Source organism: Myotis yumanensis, unplaced genomic scaffold (genome assembly GCF_028538775.1).
Source record: "Myotis yumanensis isolate MYYU_CA2020_CCGP unplaced genomic scaffold, mMyoYum1.0.hap1 SCAF_17, whole genome shotgun sequence".
NCBI lineage: Eukaryota > Metazoa > Chordata > Mammalia > Chiroptera > Vespertilionidae > Myotis > Myotis yumanensis.
Window position 1 is genome coordinate 5,840,319 of NW_027223768.1, and position 15,804 is coordinate 5,856,122.

The following is a 15,804-nucleotide window of genomic DNA, read 5'->3' on the forward strand; positions in this document are numbered from 1 at the left end:
CTCCCATTTTCCTGCCTTCCCCAGATGAGGAGCCAATGAAGCCAGTTCAGTCAGAGGGGCAACAGTGACCCTCGGACGGAGTCTGAAGGAGGCAGGACGGAGTCTCTCCAGCCCAGCGTGTGGGTGAGGGGACCCAGTGCGTGATAGGAAAAGTCCACCGGCTTCGATGCCCTCTCTCCTGGGCAGCCCGCCTTATTCTAAGAGAAAAGACTTGGCGAGAGGCTGAGGACTCCAGCTGCTCTGCCCTCCCTGGGGACCATCTGGAGCTCAGAGGCAAAGGTGTGTCTCTCTGGCATCCAGGCCAGGGTGGGGTGGGAGCAGCCGGGCACAGGGAAGGGGTGGCAGCTTGGTCTGCAGGTCCAAACGTCTGATCACGTGGTCCAGTTCAGCAGGCTGGGCGGCTCCTTCGGCTTCACCCTGAGCGAGACGAGGCTTGGAGACTTATAGTCGACATCTGGGGCGGCCTCAAAGCTGTGGTCCCCCAGGGCCGGGGAGAAGCTGTGGAGGGAGTACAGGCCAGGGTGCGCTCCGGGGGAGGCCGGCACCCCCATGAAGCCAGCCACATTCCCGTGCGAGTGGGAGTACGGAGACATGCACGGGGAGGGGATGCCCTCTGGAGACACGAGGCAGGGCCCGGCGGGGCTCCCAGACGCGGGGCTGGGCCACAGGGAGTTCTGCAGCTGCAAAGAGAAAGGAGGCCCGTGAGTCCGGAGCCCCGGGACTGGCCCCTAACCAGGGCTCTCTCTTTGCCCTTAGGGCTCCGGACACTCCCAAGAAGCCTCCACTTGGCACAGGTCTAGAATCTGCCACCCTCCTCCCCCTGCACTTGCAGAGGCATCTCAGACCCTGGCACTGCTTCTCAAATGAGTTTTCCTCAGAGTCCTCTGTGCCAGCTGCTCTGTGCTGTCAGGGTGACGAGGGCCCCGCTGGCCAGCAGAAGACATGGTTTGCCCAAGTCACACAGGCTCCGAGGCCACTCCAGGTCTCCCCAGGGCTAGAGCTCACACTCACTGGCTACCCCACGGGACACAGCAGGAGTGGGGCGGGCGGGGGGTGTCTTACCTGGGGGTGACTGTCCGTTCGGGGCAGCACAGAGATGTCATAGGCAGACGAGAAGGGGTTCCGCCCCTCCTGGATCTTCCCATAACGCTCCCGCTTCCGCCACTTGGCTCTGCGGTTCTGGAACCAGACCTGGGGGCAGAGGGGAGAGGCCGAGGGGGTGGTGAAGCGGCCCCGAGGAGTGGAAGGGGCTGGGGGAGTGGATGGCTGTGTCCCACAGCGTGGCAGCTGGCTATCATTTATGTGTCAGCCTCTGGACTAGAGGTTGGCGATGTCAAAACTGAGCCAAACCAAAGCCATTCCCCTGCTTTCTAGGGATCTAGCTGGGGCTGCAAACAGAAGCAGCTGTGTGTGTCTGTGTGTGTGTGTGTGCGCCTGCCCACATGCGTGTATGAGTGTGTAAAAGTAACCTCACCCAAGCCCCTCATGCTCACCCCCATCATCCTACCCATGCAGGCAGGCCAGGCCCTGAGTTAAGAAGCCGGGCACATCCCACCCCCAACCTGGGGTTGCAGAGCCCCCACAGCAGGCCTGGGCAAGCTCAGGGAGGGCCGCCCGCCTGCCAGCTCCCTGCCAGCTCCCAGCCTTCCTCTCTCCCGTCAGAGGAAGTATCCCTACTCCAGGGCCTCAGTCATTGGGAAGCTGCTGGACTAGGTGTGGGGCCTTGTGGCTGCGCCCGCACCCATCCAGGTTGAGAAGCCAAGGAGAGGAAGGCTCCACGTCCCAGAGCAGCTCCGTAGGAGTAGCTGGTCAGAGCCCAGCCCGGAGGCTGGCTGAGGCCTCGGAGGGAGACCTGCTGCTCTGACTTCATGCTTATGTAATCGGGGCTGTCGTGGCTATTGGCCACCTCCCCCTGATGGCCCCAGGCCCTGGGAAGCCCGGTGGACAGTTCCAGAAATCTGCTGTGGGAGGAACATGGAGGCAGGAGGACCCGGCACAGAAGGGGGGACAGCCCAAGCCCTCTGGTCCTGTGTGGGATCCAGCGGAAGGCCTTCTCTATTGGGCGGCACTGGCCTGACGGCCCCCATATCCTGCCAGAGCTGCCCCGCGCCAGTGATTTCACAGGCTCTAGAGAGGCCCCGCAGGGGTGACAGCGTGAGCTCTGCCCCTACGAAGTCTCCCGTTTAGAAATCACCTCTGCACCTTTCCCCAGAAGCCCACCCCAGCCCTCTCCCAGGGCCTCCTGCTCAGCAGGGCAGTGACCTGCTGTGTCAGGCCAGTTCCCAGCAAGGCCACAGCAGCCACCTCCTCCTGGGCCTGACTCTCACGGAGCCTCACATCCCATCACCACCCCGGCTTGCCACCTTCAAGTTCGTTCCCACGTCCAAAATGCCTTAGGCACTGACTTCCTGTCTCCCTCTCTCTTGTTCCTAGGCCCCCAACCCCACCCGCATCCTCACAGGCTGGGCTCCACGCTTGTGAAGCCGGCCACGGCCCCTCCAGAAGTCTGGGGCCTGACCCCTACTGGGAGGTTTGCTGGGTGGGGCGGGGCTCCTGGCCAGGGTCTGAGTGTTGGTAGGACTGAAAGTCACTGGCTCAGGATGGCTTTGGGTGTCACTGAGCCCGAGACGACCCCACCCCCACCCCTAGACCCTCCCTTCCCACAACCACCTCTGGAGCAGTGCTCATACGTGCTCAGCATCTCACTGCTTCCACAGGCTGCCCTTTGGGGCTCCCTGAACTGGGAAACTGGAACCCTGACATTCAATGGCATGTCCCCAATCACCCGGTCAGCTAGTGCGCGCAGAGGGGACTGCCACGCAGAGGCCACCACCCCCATAACCCAGGCCTAAGCCTCAACCTGGGCTGCCAGCCTGTGGCCCCAGCAGAGTTGGGCATGGAGGGCGAGCCCAGGAGGGCAGGCACCTGGGAGTGCTGGTGCCCACCTCTCCCAGCCCTTCCAGGGCCTGGCCCGCTGTCTGGGTCTGGCCCGCTGTCTGGGTGCCCTCACCTGAACCCGGGCCTCGGTGAGGTCGGTGCGCAGAGCCAGCTGCTCCCGGGCGTACACGTCGGGGTAGTGGGTTTTCTGGAAGACCTTCTCCAGCTCCTCCAGCTGGAACGTGCTGAAGGTTGTGCGGTTGCGGCGCTTCTTGCTCTTGTTCTTGGCCAACTCCATGGCGTCAGGGAGTCCCGGGGACAGGGGGACGCGCAGGCTGGCCAGGCAAGGGCCCGGGGAGCCTCGCAGGGTGGAGGGCCCGTCTCTGGGGCCCCCTCGGCAGTCCAAGGGCAGCTGGGGGAAGTTGGCCGCCTTGGAGGCCTTCTCCTCGGCTGCAATGGAAACACAGAAAGGATGGAAACCGAACCAGGGGGTTTTGTGGGTGGAATGAAGGGAGGGGAAGACTGTTGACGCTTCAGTCCCCGCCTCCCCCTTCCTCAGGCAGCCACCCTCCATGGGAGCCTGGCATGAGGAGGCGTCCTGCTGAGCCTCCAGCTGGGGAGGGGGCCCAGGGGAACCGGGCTGTCTGTGGTCTGGGCGGATCTGCCGGGGCCAGAGGGGGTCCATTTCGGGGAAGTGCTCTGGGGTGGCGCATCCCACAGGGTGAGGAGGTGCCAGGATTGGCGCCGTGGCAGGGCCTGGCACAGGGGTGGGAGGAGGGGGTGAGGATGGGAGGGTGGACATCTTTCTCCCTGCCCCTGCCAGAAAGTGCCTCCTGGTCCCTTGTTCCCATGTCCTTGGTTCCCATGTCCTCATGCCCAGGAAACGGATGCTGACAACCTTTGCTGGTCTGGACCCCAAGTCTCAGGGCTAAGTCAAATCCCCTAGCCCTGGGGTATGAGGGCAAGAGGGGGCAAAGACGCCTCCAGAGGCGTCATCTCATTCCTGCCCACATTGTGCTGTTTGGGTGAGGACATAGCCCCAGCAACAGAGGCAGGAGGTAGGCTGTACGCAGAGAAAGGGAGTGGGGCCGCCAGTGTTGAAACAGGGCACAGCCCCCAACCCCATGTTCCCATCATAGCCTGTCCCCTCCCTCCTCAAGAGCCTGACAAGCAGGGGGACCTGAGTGGCGACTGGGACGGTCCCCAGCAGCCCTACCCCAGGGCGCTCCCCCTCCCCCTGGAAGCTTGGCGAGTCCTGCCAGGACCAGGGCACAGTGAGAAACAGGTCACCCTACTGCCCGCTCTCTCCCTCTGGCGAGGCCCCCAGCAGCGCCACCATGAGACCTCCACCCAACAGTCTGCTGGAATGGCAGGAGCAACGCCACAAAGATGCCCCACTGACTCACACGGCCCCTCCCCTGGCCCTGGTCCCTGTCCCCAGCAGGGCCTGGCCCTGGAGGCCCAGCAAGCTGGCACCGAGAGGCAGTTTCTTCCCCAGGGTTTGTGTCAGGATCACAGCTGTCATTGAGGGGGGGTAGGGGGAGGATGGGACTGGGGAGATGGCTTCTGGGGTTCCAGGTCTGATGAATCCCTGTGTGTGTGTAGAGGACACGTTGTGCAAGGTGTCCCTCAGCTGGAAGGTGGTCAGGGACTTCCCAGGACCCCTAGGAGCCAAAATAAGCTCCGAGTTGTGTGTCCTGGAGGCTTGGGGGAGTCAGGTAGGGCCTGTGCACAGGTGTCCCTCACGGCTCAGGTGGAGCCTCGCAGACAGCAGAGGAGGAAGTACTCCTGCTCTGGCTTCCATTCAGGGCCACGTGTTGTCGTCGTTGTTCTAGGGGCAAGTCCACGCGGTAGAAGCTTAGGAAGAAGGGCTTATGGAAGTTGAACCGAATCATTGGAAACGGTCAGGAAGACCCGGAGACTGACAAGGCCTGACACATAGCAGGCCGGAGTCTCAGCTTCAGAGGGAGGTCCTGCTGGACTGGGCGTACAGGGTGAGTGTGGCTCAGGGATGGGGGCCGGGGAGTGTGGACATCACTGCGGAGGGCAGTGACCTCACCCCAAAGCCCTGGGCCTTGCTCTTCTGCCTCTTGGGCCCTCACATCTGTTCCAAGGGGATCTTCCCAGAGGAAGCCACCCGATCTGGGGCTGCAGGACTTGCCTCCCTGAGTCAGCCACCCAGGATCAGGGAGGAATGTGCAGCAGGACTTCTCAGGATGGCTCCCCCAAAAAGCACAGCCTGCCCGCCTGGAGTGGCCTCCCATGCCTGCCCAGTCTCCAGCCCTGTCAGGGGACCAGAACTTCTCCCTCCTGCCATTGCCGGGAGCCCTCTCCATCTGCCTGAGGACTCGGGGAGGGCGCCTCCCCCTCTTTGGAGGATAGGGCAGCCTCCTGAGGATGGAAGCCCAGAGAAGAGGTGGAGGGGGGCGGAGAGCCGCTGGGCAGGCCAGCAGTTTGAATTTTAGCGTCTAAGGCCCAGCGCCTATAGGCTGTGTGGGAGTCACTTGCACCTGGTGGGGACACTGGGTGTTAAAGGGGGAGCGCCCGTGTTGGACACTGGGAGCCCCGGGCTCAACGCTTGGGTGTCTAGGGCCTGCCTAACCGCAGCACCACAGCAGCCAGGGGTTGGGGGTCGAGGGGAAAGGCAGGTGCCAGGACAAGGACCTCTGAGGGGCCACGGAGCTCCGTCCCTGACTCACTCTCACGCTTCCAGCACTCACACCGCACGGGGCTGCCAGCGCCCTACTAGCTACAGCCTCGGAGCTGCGCAGCGCGGGAGCCCTACTGCCCCCACGATGGCGTCCACTGAGGTCCCAGAACCAGCTACCCGGCTTTGAACTTTCTCGGCAGCTTGCTCCGCGCTCACGCCATTTCCCAAGCGACCCTCAGTGCTAGCGGAGGCGAGGGCTCCTGCAACTCTAGCTGAAAACCTGAGGCCCATGTGGACATAAACGTCGCATGTGGGACCCCGTGGGGCCTGGTGCTCTCCCTAGCTTCCCAGCCAATAACCTGGAACTCCCCTCGAGGCATGGTCCGCTCGAGAGTGCGGCTCCTATAGGTACCCAGCTCAGGGCCTCCGCCCCAGCAGGCGAGGTCCGAGGTCAGGGAGCCAAGCGAAGGGACAGACGGCGCGGCCCCGGGCAGAGCAGGAAGGACCCGCCGGGCAGCTCTCCGGCGCTCTGAGCAGCCATACACAGAGGGCACGAGGTAGACCGCGCCGCCTGGACGCGGCGGGGTCCGGGGCAGGGCTGGGCGCTCTCCCCCAAGAGCCGTAGAGGAGCGCGGCGCGCCAGGCTCTGGGGCGCGCAACGGCCCGGCTGCGGCCAATATCGCGCTGCAGATGGGGAGCAGCTGCGCGCTCACTGGTCTGAACTGGAAACATCCGTGCCCGCTACTTTAAAAGCCGGGAAATAAGTCGGCTTCCCCGTTTGCCCGCCACGTCCCACCTGAAGACTGCGCGCCCCGCACTCCGGGGCCTTCCCTCCCGGCAGCCCGGCTCCGCCGCAAGTCCGCAGGCCGCGCGCCCGCCGCCCAGTTCCAGCCGCAGAGCCGGGGGCGCCGGGGCTCCTTCCAGGCTCCGCTCGCACCGCGGCGCCTCCTTTTCGTTCGGCCTGCCCTCCGCTCGGCTTGAGTTGTTCCTTTCCTTCTCCCACTCGTCCTTTTGGCTGTTTTTTGCTCTCTCGGGATGTCCCCTTTTCTTTCGTTTTGTCTGCTCCTACTCTCTTCGTTTTTTCCCTCCTCCATTTACCCGCTTCGTTCGATCTCCGCTGGTTTCTTTCCTCGTTCGCTCTTCCTCTGTTCCTTGCCGTCCTGCCAGCTCGCCAGCGCCTCTACTTTTCGTTATCACCCCTCTCCTCCGGTGCTTTGTTCCATTTCCTTTTCCCTCTTTTTGGTTGTTTACACGCTTCGGTTTTCTTTACGCGCATTTCGTTGCCGACCCCCTCGCCTCGCCGCTTCCTCCCTCCGCTCCTTCTGCTCCAGCGCCGCCGGGCGGGCCCTGGCGCCCCGCGGTCCGTGCGGGATCCGGCGCGCCCAGCAGGGACTCGGGCCCGCGGGTGGGTCCTGCCCGACGCCGCGCGCCCCGCTCGGCTGGGTACCTGTCCCCGGCGGTGCTGCGGGCGCAGCGCGACCGCCGCCTCTGGCTGGGATCAGAGGAGCCGGGCCAACTGCTTCTCATTAAGTCCCAACTGTGGTTTTTATCAGGAGAGCCTCTTTCAAAGGGCACAGACACGAAGCTCCGCGGCCTCGCTCATTTCCTCCGCTGACCCCCACACACCTCCCGCCTCCTCTACTCATTCCCACCGCCGGCGGGGCGAAGGCCGGGGCTGCCCGTCCACTCCGCGGAGGCCCGCGAGGCGCCAGCGGGGCGGCGGCGGGTTGGGCCGATCTCGGGGCTCCAGCTCTGGGCCTGAGCTGCGGGATGTGGCAGCGCAGATGGGGCGGCGCGGGCGCCCAGATTCCTACAGATCCGCCCCCCGTGCAGTGGGCGCTGGCGGGACTGCGGGCCCGCCTGCCCGGCCGGGACATTCAGGCTCCATCTCGGGAGGCGGCGCGGTCCAACCGGCCTTCGCGCCCAGGCGCTGGGATTCGGCCGCCCGGGCTGCTCCAAAGGGCCCGGCGGCGGCGATCGGTGCGGGGAAGCCCAGACCGCGAGAGGGTGGCCATCGCCGGGCATAACGACGGGAGGCCAGGTTAGTCTGAGAAGTAAGAGCAGTTATTCCGTAGAGAGCTTGGCCCCGGCCCGGGGGACCGGCTGCCGTCACCGTGAGCGCCCTCCCCGCGGAAGCTGGGCCTGGGAGGAGAGGCCGGCGGCGGCCAGGCCACAGCCCTCGGCAGGCCCGGCTTGGCCATCCTGGGTCGGGGCCCAGCCTCGGGGCGGCAACAGGAGCTACACGCAAAAAAGCCGCGATCCTCTCCCCGCATCAGGGCCCGGGGCTCAGTGTGGCACCGGGGCCCTGGCGGGTCGGGGCTTCTGGGTGGGTGACAGCGCCAGCCCCGCTCCGCCAAGCATGACTCTCCTTCCCGGCTCTGGCCGCCTTCGGGTCCCGAGCCTTCTCCGCTCCACCCTTTCTCGACCTCCGCCTCCCATTCCCGCCGCCGAAGGCACACGTGGCTCTGCCCCCCGCACCGCTGGCTTTTGCCCGGCCTGGACCAGCGCGGGGCCGCTTCGCTGCCGAGGGAGCCGTGTGCGTGCGGGAGGGTCACGAAGTTGAGAAATCAGCGAGCGGGAGGGGGAAGCGGGGAGGCCGGGCGGCCGGGAGGGAAGGGGAGCAGGTCGGCTGCGCGCTCCAGCCGCGTTACCTTCCGCCGGGCCCTCGTAGAAGCGGCCGCCGTTGAGCGCCGGGCCGGGCCCGAGGTCCTGCAGGTACTTGGCGGGAGGCTTGGCCGGCTCCGGGAGGTAGGGCTCCAGAGGCCCGCAGGCCGGAAAGCGGGTCAGTCGTGGTCCTCGGGGCGGCGCGGGGTGCAGGTGAGATGCGGCGGCGGAGGTCCCCTGGCCGCCCGGAGGCTCGTCCCCAGCGGCCGCGTAGGGGTCGGGCCCGGGCCCCAAGCCGAAAGGCGCGCAGCGCTCGGGGTCCATGCCGGCTCGGGGCGCACAGGCCGCCGGGGCTCCCGGGTTCGCGCAGCCGGCTCGGCTTGTGAGCGCCCGCCAAGGGGGAGGGACCTGGGCGCGGGGGCGCGGAGCCCCCGGGAGCGGCGTGCACCGCGGGGGTGGTGGGGGGAGGGCTGGAGGGGGCAGCGCCTGGGCTGGAACCATCCACGTCACGTGCGGCCCCGCGCGGGTTAACCCCTCGGAGGCCGGGAGCCCCCAGATTCACCCCAACCCGAGTATCCGAGGCGGTTGGAGGACCAAGGAAGGCCCTTTTGTCTGCCCATCTGGGTGAGGCCCTTGTTCAGAGCAGTAACCTTGGTCCTGATATCCGGTCTAGAGGGGGTGAAGCCGTTTGGGATAGAGTCCTCCCTCCATCTTCCCCAAAACGAATTTGTAGTCCAGCAGCCCGGGATGAGGACCACGGCAGGTAAGGGCTGGGACTTCACTACCTCTTTGCTGGGACCTGGGAAAATGTTGCCTCCAGTAAAAACCACCTCCCTTAGAGATCTCGTTTCTCACAGGAATAGGAGTCACCTGGAGTGTTGTTTGAAACAGCCCTGACCCGAGGCTGGGGGCTAGGCGCTATGCTAGCTGTGGGACCTTGAACCAGCCAGCTGCTGCCCCCATCTAACTGGTCAACCGAGTCAATCCTCAGTCTTTGTATAGTGCTGGTGGGTCTGAAACAGGGGCAGGGCTGGCGCAGACAGGGAGACTCGCAGGGGCAACCAGAGACTGCCTTTGGAGCAGGTGGTGGGTACTTGGCCGGTTCCGCATGGAGTGACTGCCTTCAGCGGACAAATGACCTGGAGGTGCCCGGGGACCCACCGTGGAGAGGCCCCCTGCAGCTCAGACCCAGGGCTCTGCTGCCCCGGCCTGCCTTTTGCAGGGAGGGGCCGGGAGGATCACATCGGAGAGTTGGGGCTCTCCAGCCTCAGGGAAGGAGGACGAGCACAGTAGCTCAGAATTTCTGAAAAGAGAACCGACCCCGAGCTAAGATCTGGTAAATATACCACAGGGTCCTGCTCACTTCTGTGGACTGAGGAGTCCGTACGTCTGGGTCACACGGGTTTTTTATTTTTATTTTCAGTGCCTCATGAGACCAGTGAGAAAGGTGGGGAGTCAAACATCATTTGTATTTCATTTGAATTCTCAGTTTTTAAAGGAATCCAAGAAGCCTGGTGTGAACACCTCCCTCTTCCGCTGGGGGCTGAGGGGGGGTTTCTTGGCTGTCCTCAGCCGGAGTTGGGCTATAAATCAAGGCCAAACAGGAACCAGAAGCCTTGCATCTCGAAAGTAGTCATTAAGCCATTATTAAACATCCCGTAACTTCTCTGAAGCCTTATTGGTTTAAACACCACATTGGAGGCATTATGGCCATTAGGGCCCCTAATCACAGCCTGCAGACGGCAGCGAGGAGAGCACCTGGGGCTGGGACTTCCAGCCGAGAGAGGCTCAGCTCCCAATGAAGTTCCTCTCTGGCCTCGCCACGCCAGTCCGTTCTTTGGGACCCAGTGGATCCCAGCACTGGGCAAGCAACCTGTATGGTCACTGTTGACCACTCGTCATGTTTTCCAATAGTTATTGGGTTGCATGTGTGTGGGTATCATTTTCCTTTCAGGAAGATGTTAGTGTTGACAAGGGACACCTTCGTCTATTCAGCGAAGGCATCTAGCCGCTCACTGTGGAGGACACAAGTCTGTCACGGGAAAAGTGTCCCCACCAACAGCGTAAGTGAGGCAGCCTGGCTTAGATGCCATGCATTTTGCCTCCGGGGATAAAGTAGGCCTTCGTTTTTTCGTCATAAAAATGGGCCATGCCCATGGACGAGGGGTATTTGTAAAGCACTTATGTTTCAATGGATGTGATGAACTGTGTTAATTTAAGAGACAGTTAATATCGTGACACTATGCAGAAGCCGCGGACTTCTGGGTTATATCACCGAAGTGAGGGAAGGCTCCTGCCCCCGGACTGAACAGGCCAGAGGCTGGGGCTGAGCAGACAGACTTGGGGACTGCCACCCCTTCCCAGACCCAACAGTTCCCCCTGGCATTCTCCCACTCGAACAGGCCAACTTCCATGCCAAGACGGTGTTGCCAGCCGAACGGAGGCAGCAGGCGGCCCCAGATTCTCCCTCAGGTTGGATGGGTGGCTGGAGTTGCCCCCTGGGAGGGTTCTGTCCCAAGACCATGCAAGTCAGGACACCTAGAGGAGCCTGTGCAGCCCCCTTTTAAATCACTGGTGCAAACTCATCTCTTGAGCCATACATGTTCTGGGATGCGTTTGATGGGGCAGGTGCATCAAAAATACCCCCCAAAAAGGCACCTCAGTGACTGAGTTTTCCTTCTTACGAGGGCTGAGAGGCCCGGAGGACCACAGGACCTCACTGTGCAGATAACAGACGAGAACACTAGCTAACACACAGCCCTTCCCGTGTGCCAGGCACTACCTCACGGGGCCTGTGTGCACTGACTCATTGAAGTCTCACAACAACCTCAGGAAGTAGGTACAGTTCTCCCCGTTTTACAAAGAGACGGAGCCACAGAAGGGAGCCGGCTGTCCAGGGTGGACACAGCCACTTAGGGGCAGGACCGGAATCTGCATGCAGATCCAGGGTCTCGCAGGCCTTCTTCAGCTAACGCCAGGCAGCTGATATCATGCGAGGCACACCCTCCTCTTCCCAGAGGGAGGACGGTCAGGGCTTCTCTCTGAAAGGGGAGAAGTGAGGCCAGCCTGATGGGGGACAGGGCTGGTCCTGGATGGAGTCCCACGCTGCCTTCCTGCTCACCAAGCGGCAGTTTCTGGAGTCTCGAGCGGCACCCAGCTGCGGTGGCCCTGCAGTAGGTGGGGAGTGGTGTCTGCTAAGCCGAGACGAAATGAAACAGCGTGTCTAACACCTGAGAGGTTTTACGACCCACGGGCACAGCCAGATGTGAGGCAGAGTTTAAAGAGAATTTGTAAGTTCACCGTTCACACCGTTTAATAACCAGTTGGGTTGCAATAGCGCTTGGCACTGATGGGTTGTCCATGGACCCAGCGAGATGAACTGACCGGATGATCCAGAAAATTCTAGGTCCTGTCATGAAAAAAAAAAACAAACAAAAAAATCTTAAAAAAGAAATCTCTGTGCCCGCTGAGAAAATGGAAATGACACCCACTGGCTGTTTCTATGCAAGTGTTTCATGCTGGCTAATTGGGTAATCCACCCGTTTGATAAGAGGACCTACTAGGTGACGGGCATTTGCTGGCACTGGGAGGCAGCAGAGAGCAAGCCGGACAGACCCCTGTCTTCACGGAGCGTGCACCCTGCTGGGATGGCGGGGTCTCCTCCGTATGGACAGTCATAATGTGGACGTGAGGGAGGAGAGCAGAGTTCGGACTTCTCGCCTCCACTGTAGGGTCAGTTCTTGAATCCAGGACACTTCCGTCCCTACTAGCACTTTTAGTTTCCACTTCCCTCCGCCCACACCCCAGGAAGGCGTATGCCCTCTTTTTTCCCAGGGGAGATCCAGGGGTCGGGACAGCGGGAGAGAAGCAACCTCACCTCTGACATTTGTTCAACACACACAAAACTTCCTTCCAGACAGAACAGTCCGTTGCCTTCTTTTCCCTCAAAGGGAAGACAGTCAGGATTCCCCTCGCCCTGTTTCGACTCTGAAACCCCGCATGGATCCCTATGGAAGTTCTGGGTTTGGGAGCAAAGTTGATTGTTTCTCATTAGTGACATTCTTCCTGGAAGGTCAGGCTCAGGAATGGTAAATAAACGTGCAGATCCGGTGCTTCCTTCTCAGCCACGACATTTAAAAGAAAGACAGAAGGGGGCTGGGGGGCAGAGGGGGGGGAGGCCCTGGGCTGTGGATACCCAGAATCCTGGCCTGTGGTTCTCACCGTCCAGGCTGACGTCTGTGTCTCCGAGTAAGATTTCTGGGAAGTGAGGGACCTATTTCTCTGCTTCCGCTGATTTCATCTGTCCTTCCGCTGACTGTGCCGCCCCTTCTCCCCTGGGAAACCGAGAGGAGCGATTCTGTAGTCCAGCTTCGCTGGAGCGACCCAGACCCTGTTTATTCAGACATTTCTTGAGCCTGGCTCCACCCCAAGCCTCTCTCTCTCTCTGCCCACCTCCCTGGGGCTGAGAGGTGGCGCTCGGCCTGGGATTGGCAGCATCCTGAGGGCCGATTTACCCGTATCTGCCTCACTCACGGCCTTTGTGTGACGTCTATAACTGGTTCTGGGGCAAGTGCCCACATGGACCACACTCCCCACCCCGTTTTGTGGGGGAGTCTTTGATGAACTCGAGCTTTGTGTAAAACAGAAGGGACCAGGTTGAAATTTCTTGGCAATTCTAACACCGGCATTCGTCCATGTCTGCCCACCCGGCTCTGGATTCTCTAGTGGGGGAGGCAGGGAGGAGGAAGCCCAGGCCAAGCCCAGCAGGCAGGTGTGAGGAAACCATGAATATAACAACTGTTGCTGGAGCTGAGAGGTGGAGAGTTAAGTAGACGGGCCTGTGGGGAGCCTGTGATGCGGGCTGGGTTGGGACCTGGGTGGGTGCCTGCAGGGCTTTCTGGAGCTGAGCTTTGGCTCTTGCGGGAAAGCCGGCCAGGGCCCGGCTGACCTCACTTCGGCAGGAAATCCATTGGTTCCACAGTGCCGATTCCAGATTTGTTATTTTCCAGGACTAACAAGTATGTAATTATCACATTTGGGGCCCTTCTAAGGAAATGCAAGCACACACCACTGAACACCCTGAGAACGGGGGTGGGACCCAGCCCGGACCCAGCCCAGAGTTCTGGAAGGTGCTGCCCACCATGGCACAGACACATCTGTCCAGTCCAGTGTTCCTCCCACGGTGGAGGAAGAGAGACAGTCAGGCCTGAACTTGACAAGGGACCAGGAGAAAAGCAAGTGAAGGAGGTGGGAGGGCTCTGCCCAGCTCCTCTGGGGTCTCCAGTGGAGCGGTGGGGGGATGGGTAATAATGATGATACCCACCCCCAACAGGACACCTACAGCGTTTAGGCCAACACCATCTCACTTCATTTTCAAGTCCCATTTCACAAAAGATGAAACTGGGATTGGTCTGTGTATTAGTCGCCTAATGCTGTGTAACAAAGCACCCCAAAACTTAGCGGCTTCAAACTAAGTCCCTGACTGTGGTCCCAGGAATCCAGGAGCAGAATGGCTTAGTGGTCTGTCTTGGGGTGTCTCATGACCCCACGCCAGGTCTTGGCCGGGCTAGTTTTCTGAAGGCTTGGCCTGGGCTCAGGGCTTGCTTCCCAGGGGCTCGCTCACACGGTTGGCAGGTTGGCGTTGGCTGCTGATGGCAGTTCCTCCCCATGGCTGCTTGCTGGCTTCCCCCACAGCAAAGGGTCCAGGAGACCGAGGTGGCGGCTACAATGCCTTTTACGACGTAGGCCTCAGAACTCATGCCATTACGTCTGCCATGTTCTACTGGTCACGCATAGATTTCACGTAGAAGATCCCACAAGCATGGCTCCTCGGGGGCCATCAAGGAGGCTCCCGCCATAGGCTGATTCAGAAAACTGCCAGGTCCCACCGGGCTGTGCTCATTGGGAGTCTGACCCAGGCGGCCGGACTCCAGGGGTGAGGCCCTGATGACAGGTGGTGGGTCCCAAGGAGTGGCTGTGTTGATGGGTGAAGAAGAGGACCTGAGGGGCATGGCCGCGTGTCTGGCAGGCAAGTGGCAAAGCCCCCTGGGCCGTGAGAACCACACTGTCTGTCCTGAGGAAGACTAGAAGGTCCCGGACGGGGGCAAGCTGGCTGTATCCTGGCTTTTCTGCACCCGAGTGTTTGGCTGTCACAGCAGGCACGCTCCTCGGGGCCTCCTCGGGGCTTCCTCGGCACAGTGAGCTGATCTTGGGGCTCCACGGGGCTCATCGTTCTTGTGGGTGAAGGAAGGAAGCCGACGCGCCTTTTCTCTGAGGAAGGCATTACAGCCCCTGTTCACGTTGGCTTAGCACAGTGACCCCTGACCTTAGGCCTTGAGCTGACCGACGGGGAAGGAGGTGGTGCTGAGAGCCCGCTGTACGTTAGGGCCACACTAGCCACTCTCCATTATCTGATCTGCTCAGGAGGTGGCTGTGTTATTTCTACTTTACAGACGAGGAGGCAGAGCTCAGAGAAATGAAGTCGTCCACTGTCAACACTCCTACACGATGGAGCCAGGAGGGCCTCCCACCAGGGGCCACCAGCTGGCACCGTCCCCAGCGTGTCCCACTGCCTGTCCCAGTGGATCTGAGCACTCGGGGCAGAGACTGTGCTGGACAGAACGGGGGTCCCTCACTCCAAAGCTGGGGTAGACCCTTCCTACTCGACTCTTTTCTTCTGGGGACACAAGATTTGGACACATGGACAGCTACGCAGTAACACGCTGTTTGTGAGTGTGAGACAGGCTGCCCCTGCCAAGGGACAGACACCTGCCCCTGCCAAGGGACAGACACCTGCCTCTGCCGAGGGACAGACACGCACAGGAAGGGCTGGTGCTCTCCAAGGTCACTTCCAGGCAGAGAAGAACACCCCTGGGTGGTCGTGAGCACCAGGCCCTGGACTCCCAAGTGCACAGCCCCGGGGACCACGAAAAAGGGCCACTCCCTGTCACAGAGACATCTTGGAGCTCCAAGCTGGAGCCGAGAGCATGGGACAGGCCAGCCACATGCGGGCAGGTGGAGAGGAGGAGGTAGCCGAGCCCCGGCCACGTGGACAGGACATCCGTGCAGGGAGCGTGGCTGCCTCCAGCGGAGGGTTTTGTGAAGGAGCCGCAGATGTGCCACTGGGCGCTGGGCAGACCCGGGATGCGCAGGCGCGGACAGCAGAGCCCCTCTCCTCGGGCAGTGGGCGCCCCGAGAGTGTTGGGAAGCAGCGGAGAGGGCCCGGCCCCCCAGGCCTGCTCCACGGGCGTCAGCGTTATTCCTGCTGCTGCTCAGCAGCACGATGAAGGCTGTGCTTTGGGAAGATGGTTTTGGCAGCTTGAGCAGAATAACAGTAGTGATGATACCCAGCATTCATTGAGCACGTGTTATAGGCCAGGCCCTCAGTACCTTCGCTTATTTAATTCTAACTTCCTTTGGAGGGAGGTGCCATTATCTCCATGTCACAGATGAGAAAACCGGGCACAGAGAGAGTCAGTGACTCACCTGAGGAGCCAGGGGACGTGGGAGAAGGGGACAGTCGTATGTGAGAGAGGGCGGTCCAGGGGGCATGAGGGGACGAAGGCCGGAACTGCGGTGTGGCCAAGGGAATGAAGAAGGATGTTGGAGGGAAGAGGCATTTAGTAGGAAGAAATGACAGACTTATTGCCATATGGGCCAGGATGGGGGTGATG

The 15,804-nt window shown here is 61.5% G+C and overlaps 1 protein-coding gene across 1 annotated transcript; it reads right to left on the reverse strand.

The window, feature by feature from the left end:
• Positions 1-371: 371 nt before the first annotated feature.
• Positions 372-8,455, reverse strand: ALX3 (ALX homeobox 3). Its single transcript, XM_070396782.1, has 4 exons — positions 8,179-8,455; positions 3,011-3,327; positions 1,063-1,191; positions 372-680 (listed from the first exon to the last, which is right to left on the reverse strand). The coding sequence occupies exons 1-4, from the start codon at positions 8,453-8,455 to the stop codon at positions 372-374; spliced, it is 1,032 nt and encodes a 343-aa protein (XP_070252883.1).
• Positions 8,456-15,804: the final 7,349 nt, after the last annotated feature.

Excerpts from the sequence above, each read along its gene's own strand:
- ALX3 (XM_070396782.1), bottom strand. The coding sequence starts at position 8,455 with ATGGACCCCGAGCGCTGCGCGCCTTTCGGCTTGGGGCCCGGGCCCGAC. Across the intron at positions 1,192-3,010 it reads TCACCGAGGCCCGGGTTCAG|GTCTGGTTCCAGAACCGCAG; the intron begins GTGAGGGCACCC and ends CTCTGCCCCCAG. Across the intron at positions 681-1,062 it reads GAACGGACAGTCACCCCCAG|CTGCAGAACTCCCTGTGGCC; the intron begins GTAAGACACCCC and ends TTCTCTTTGCAG.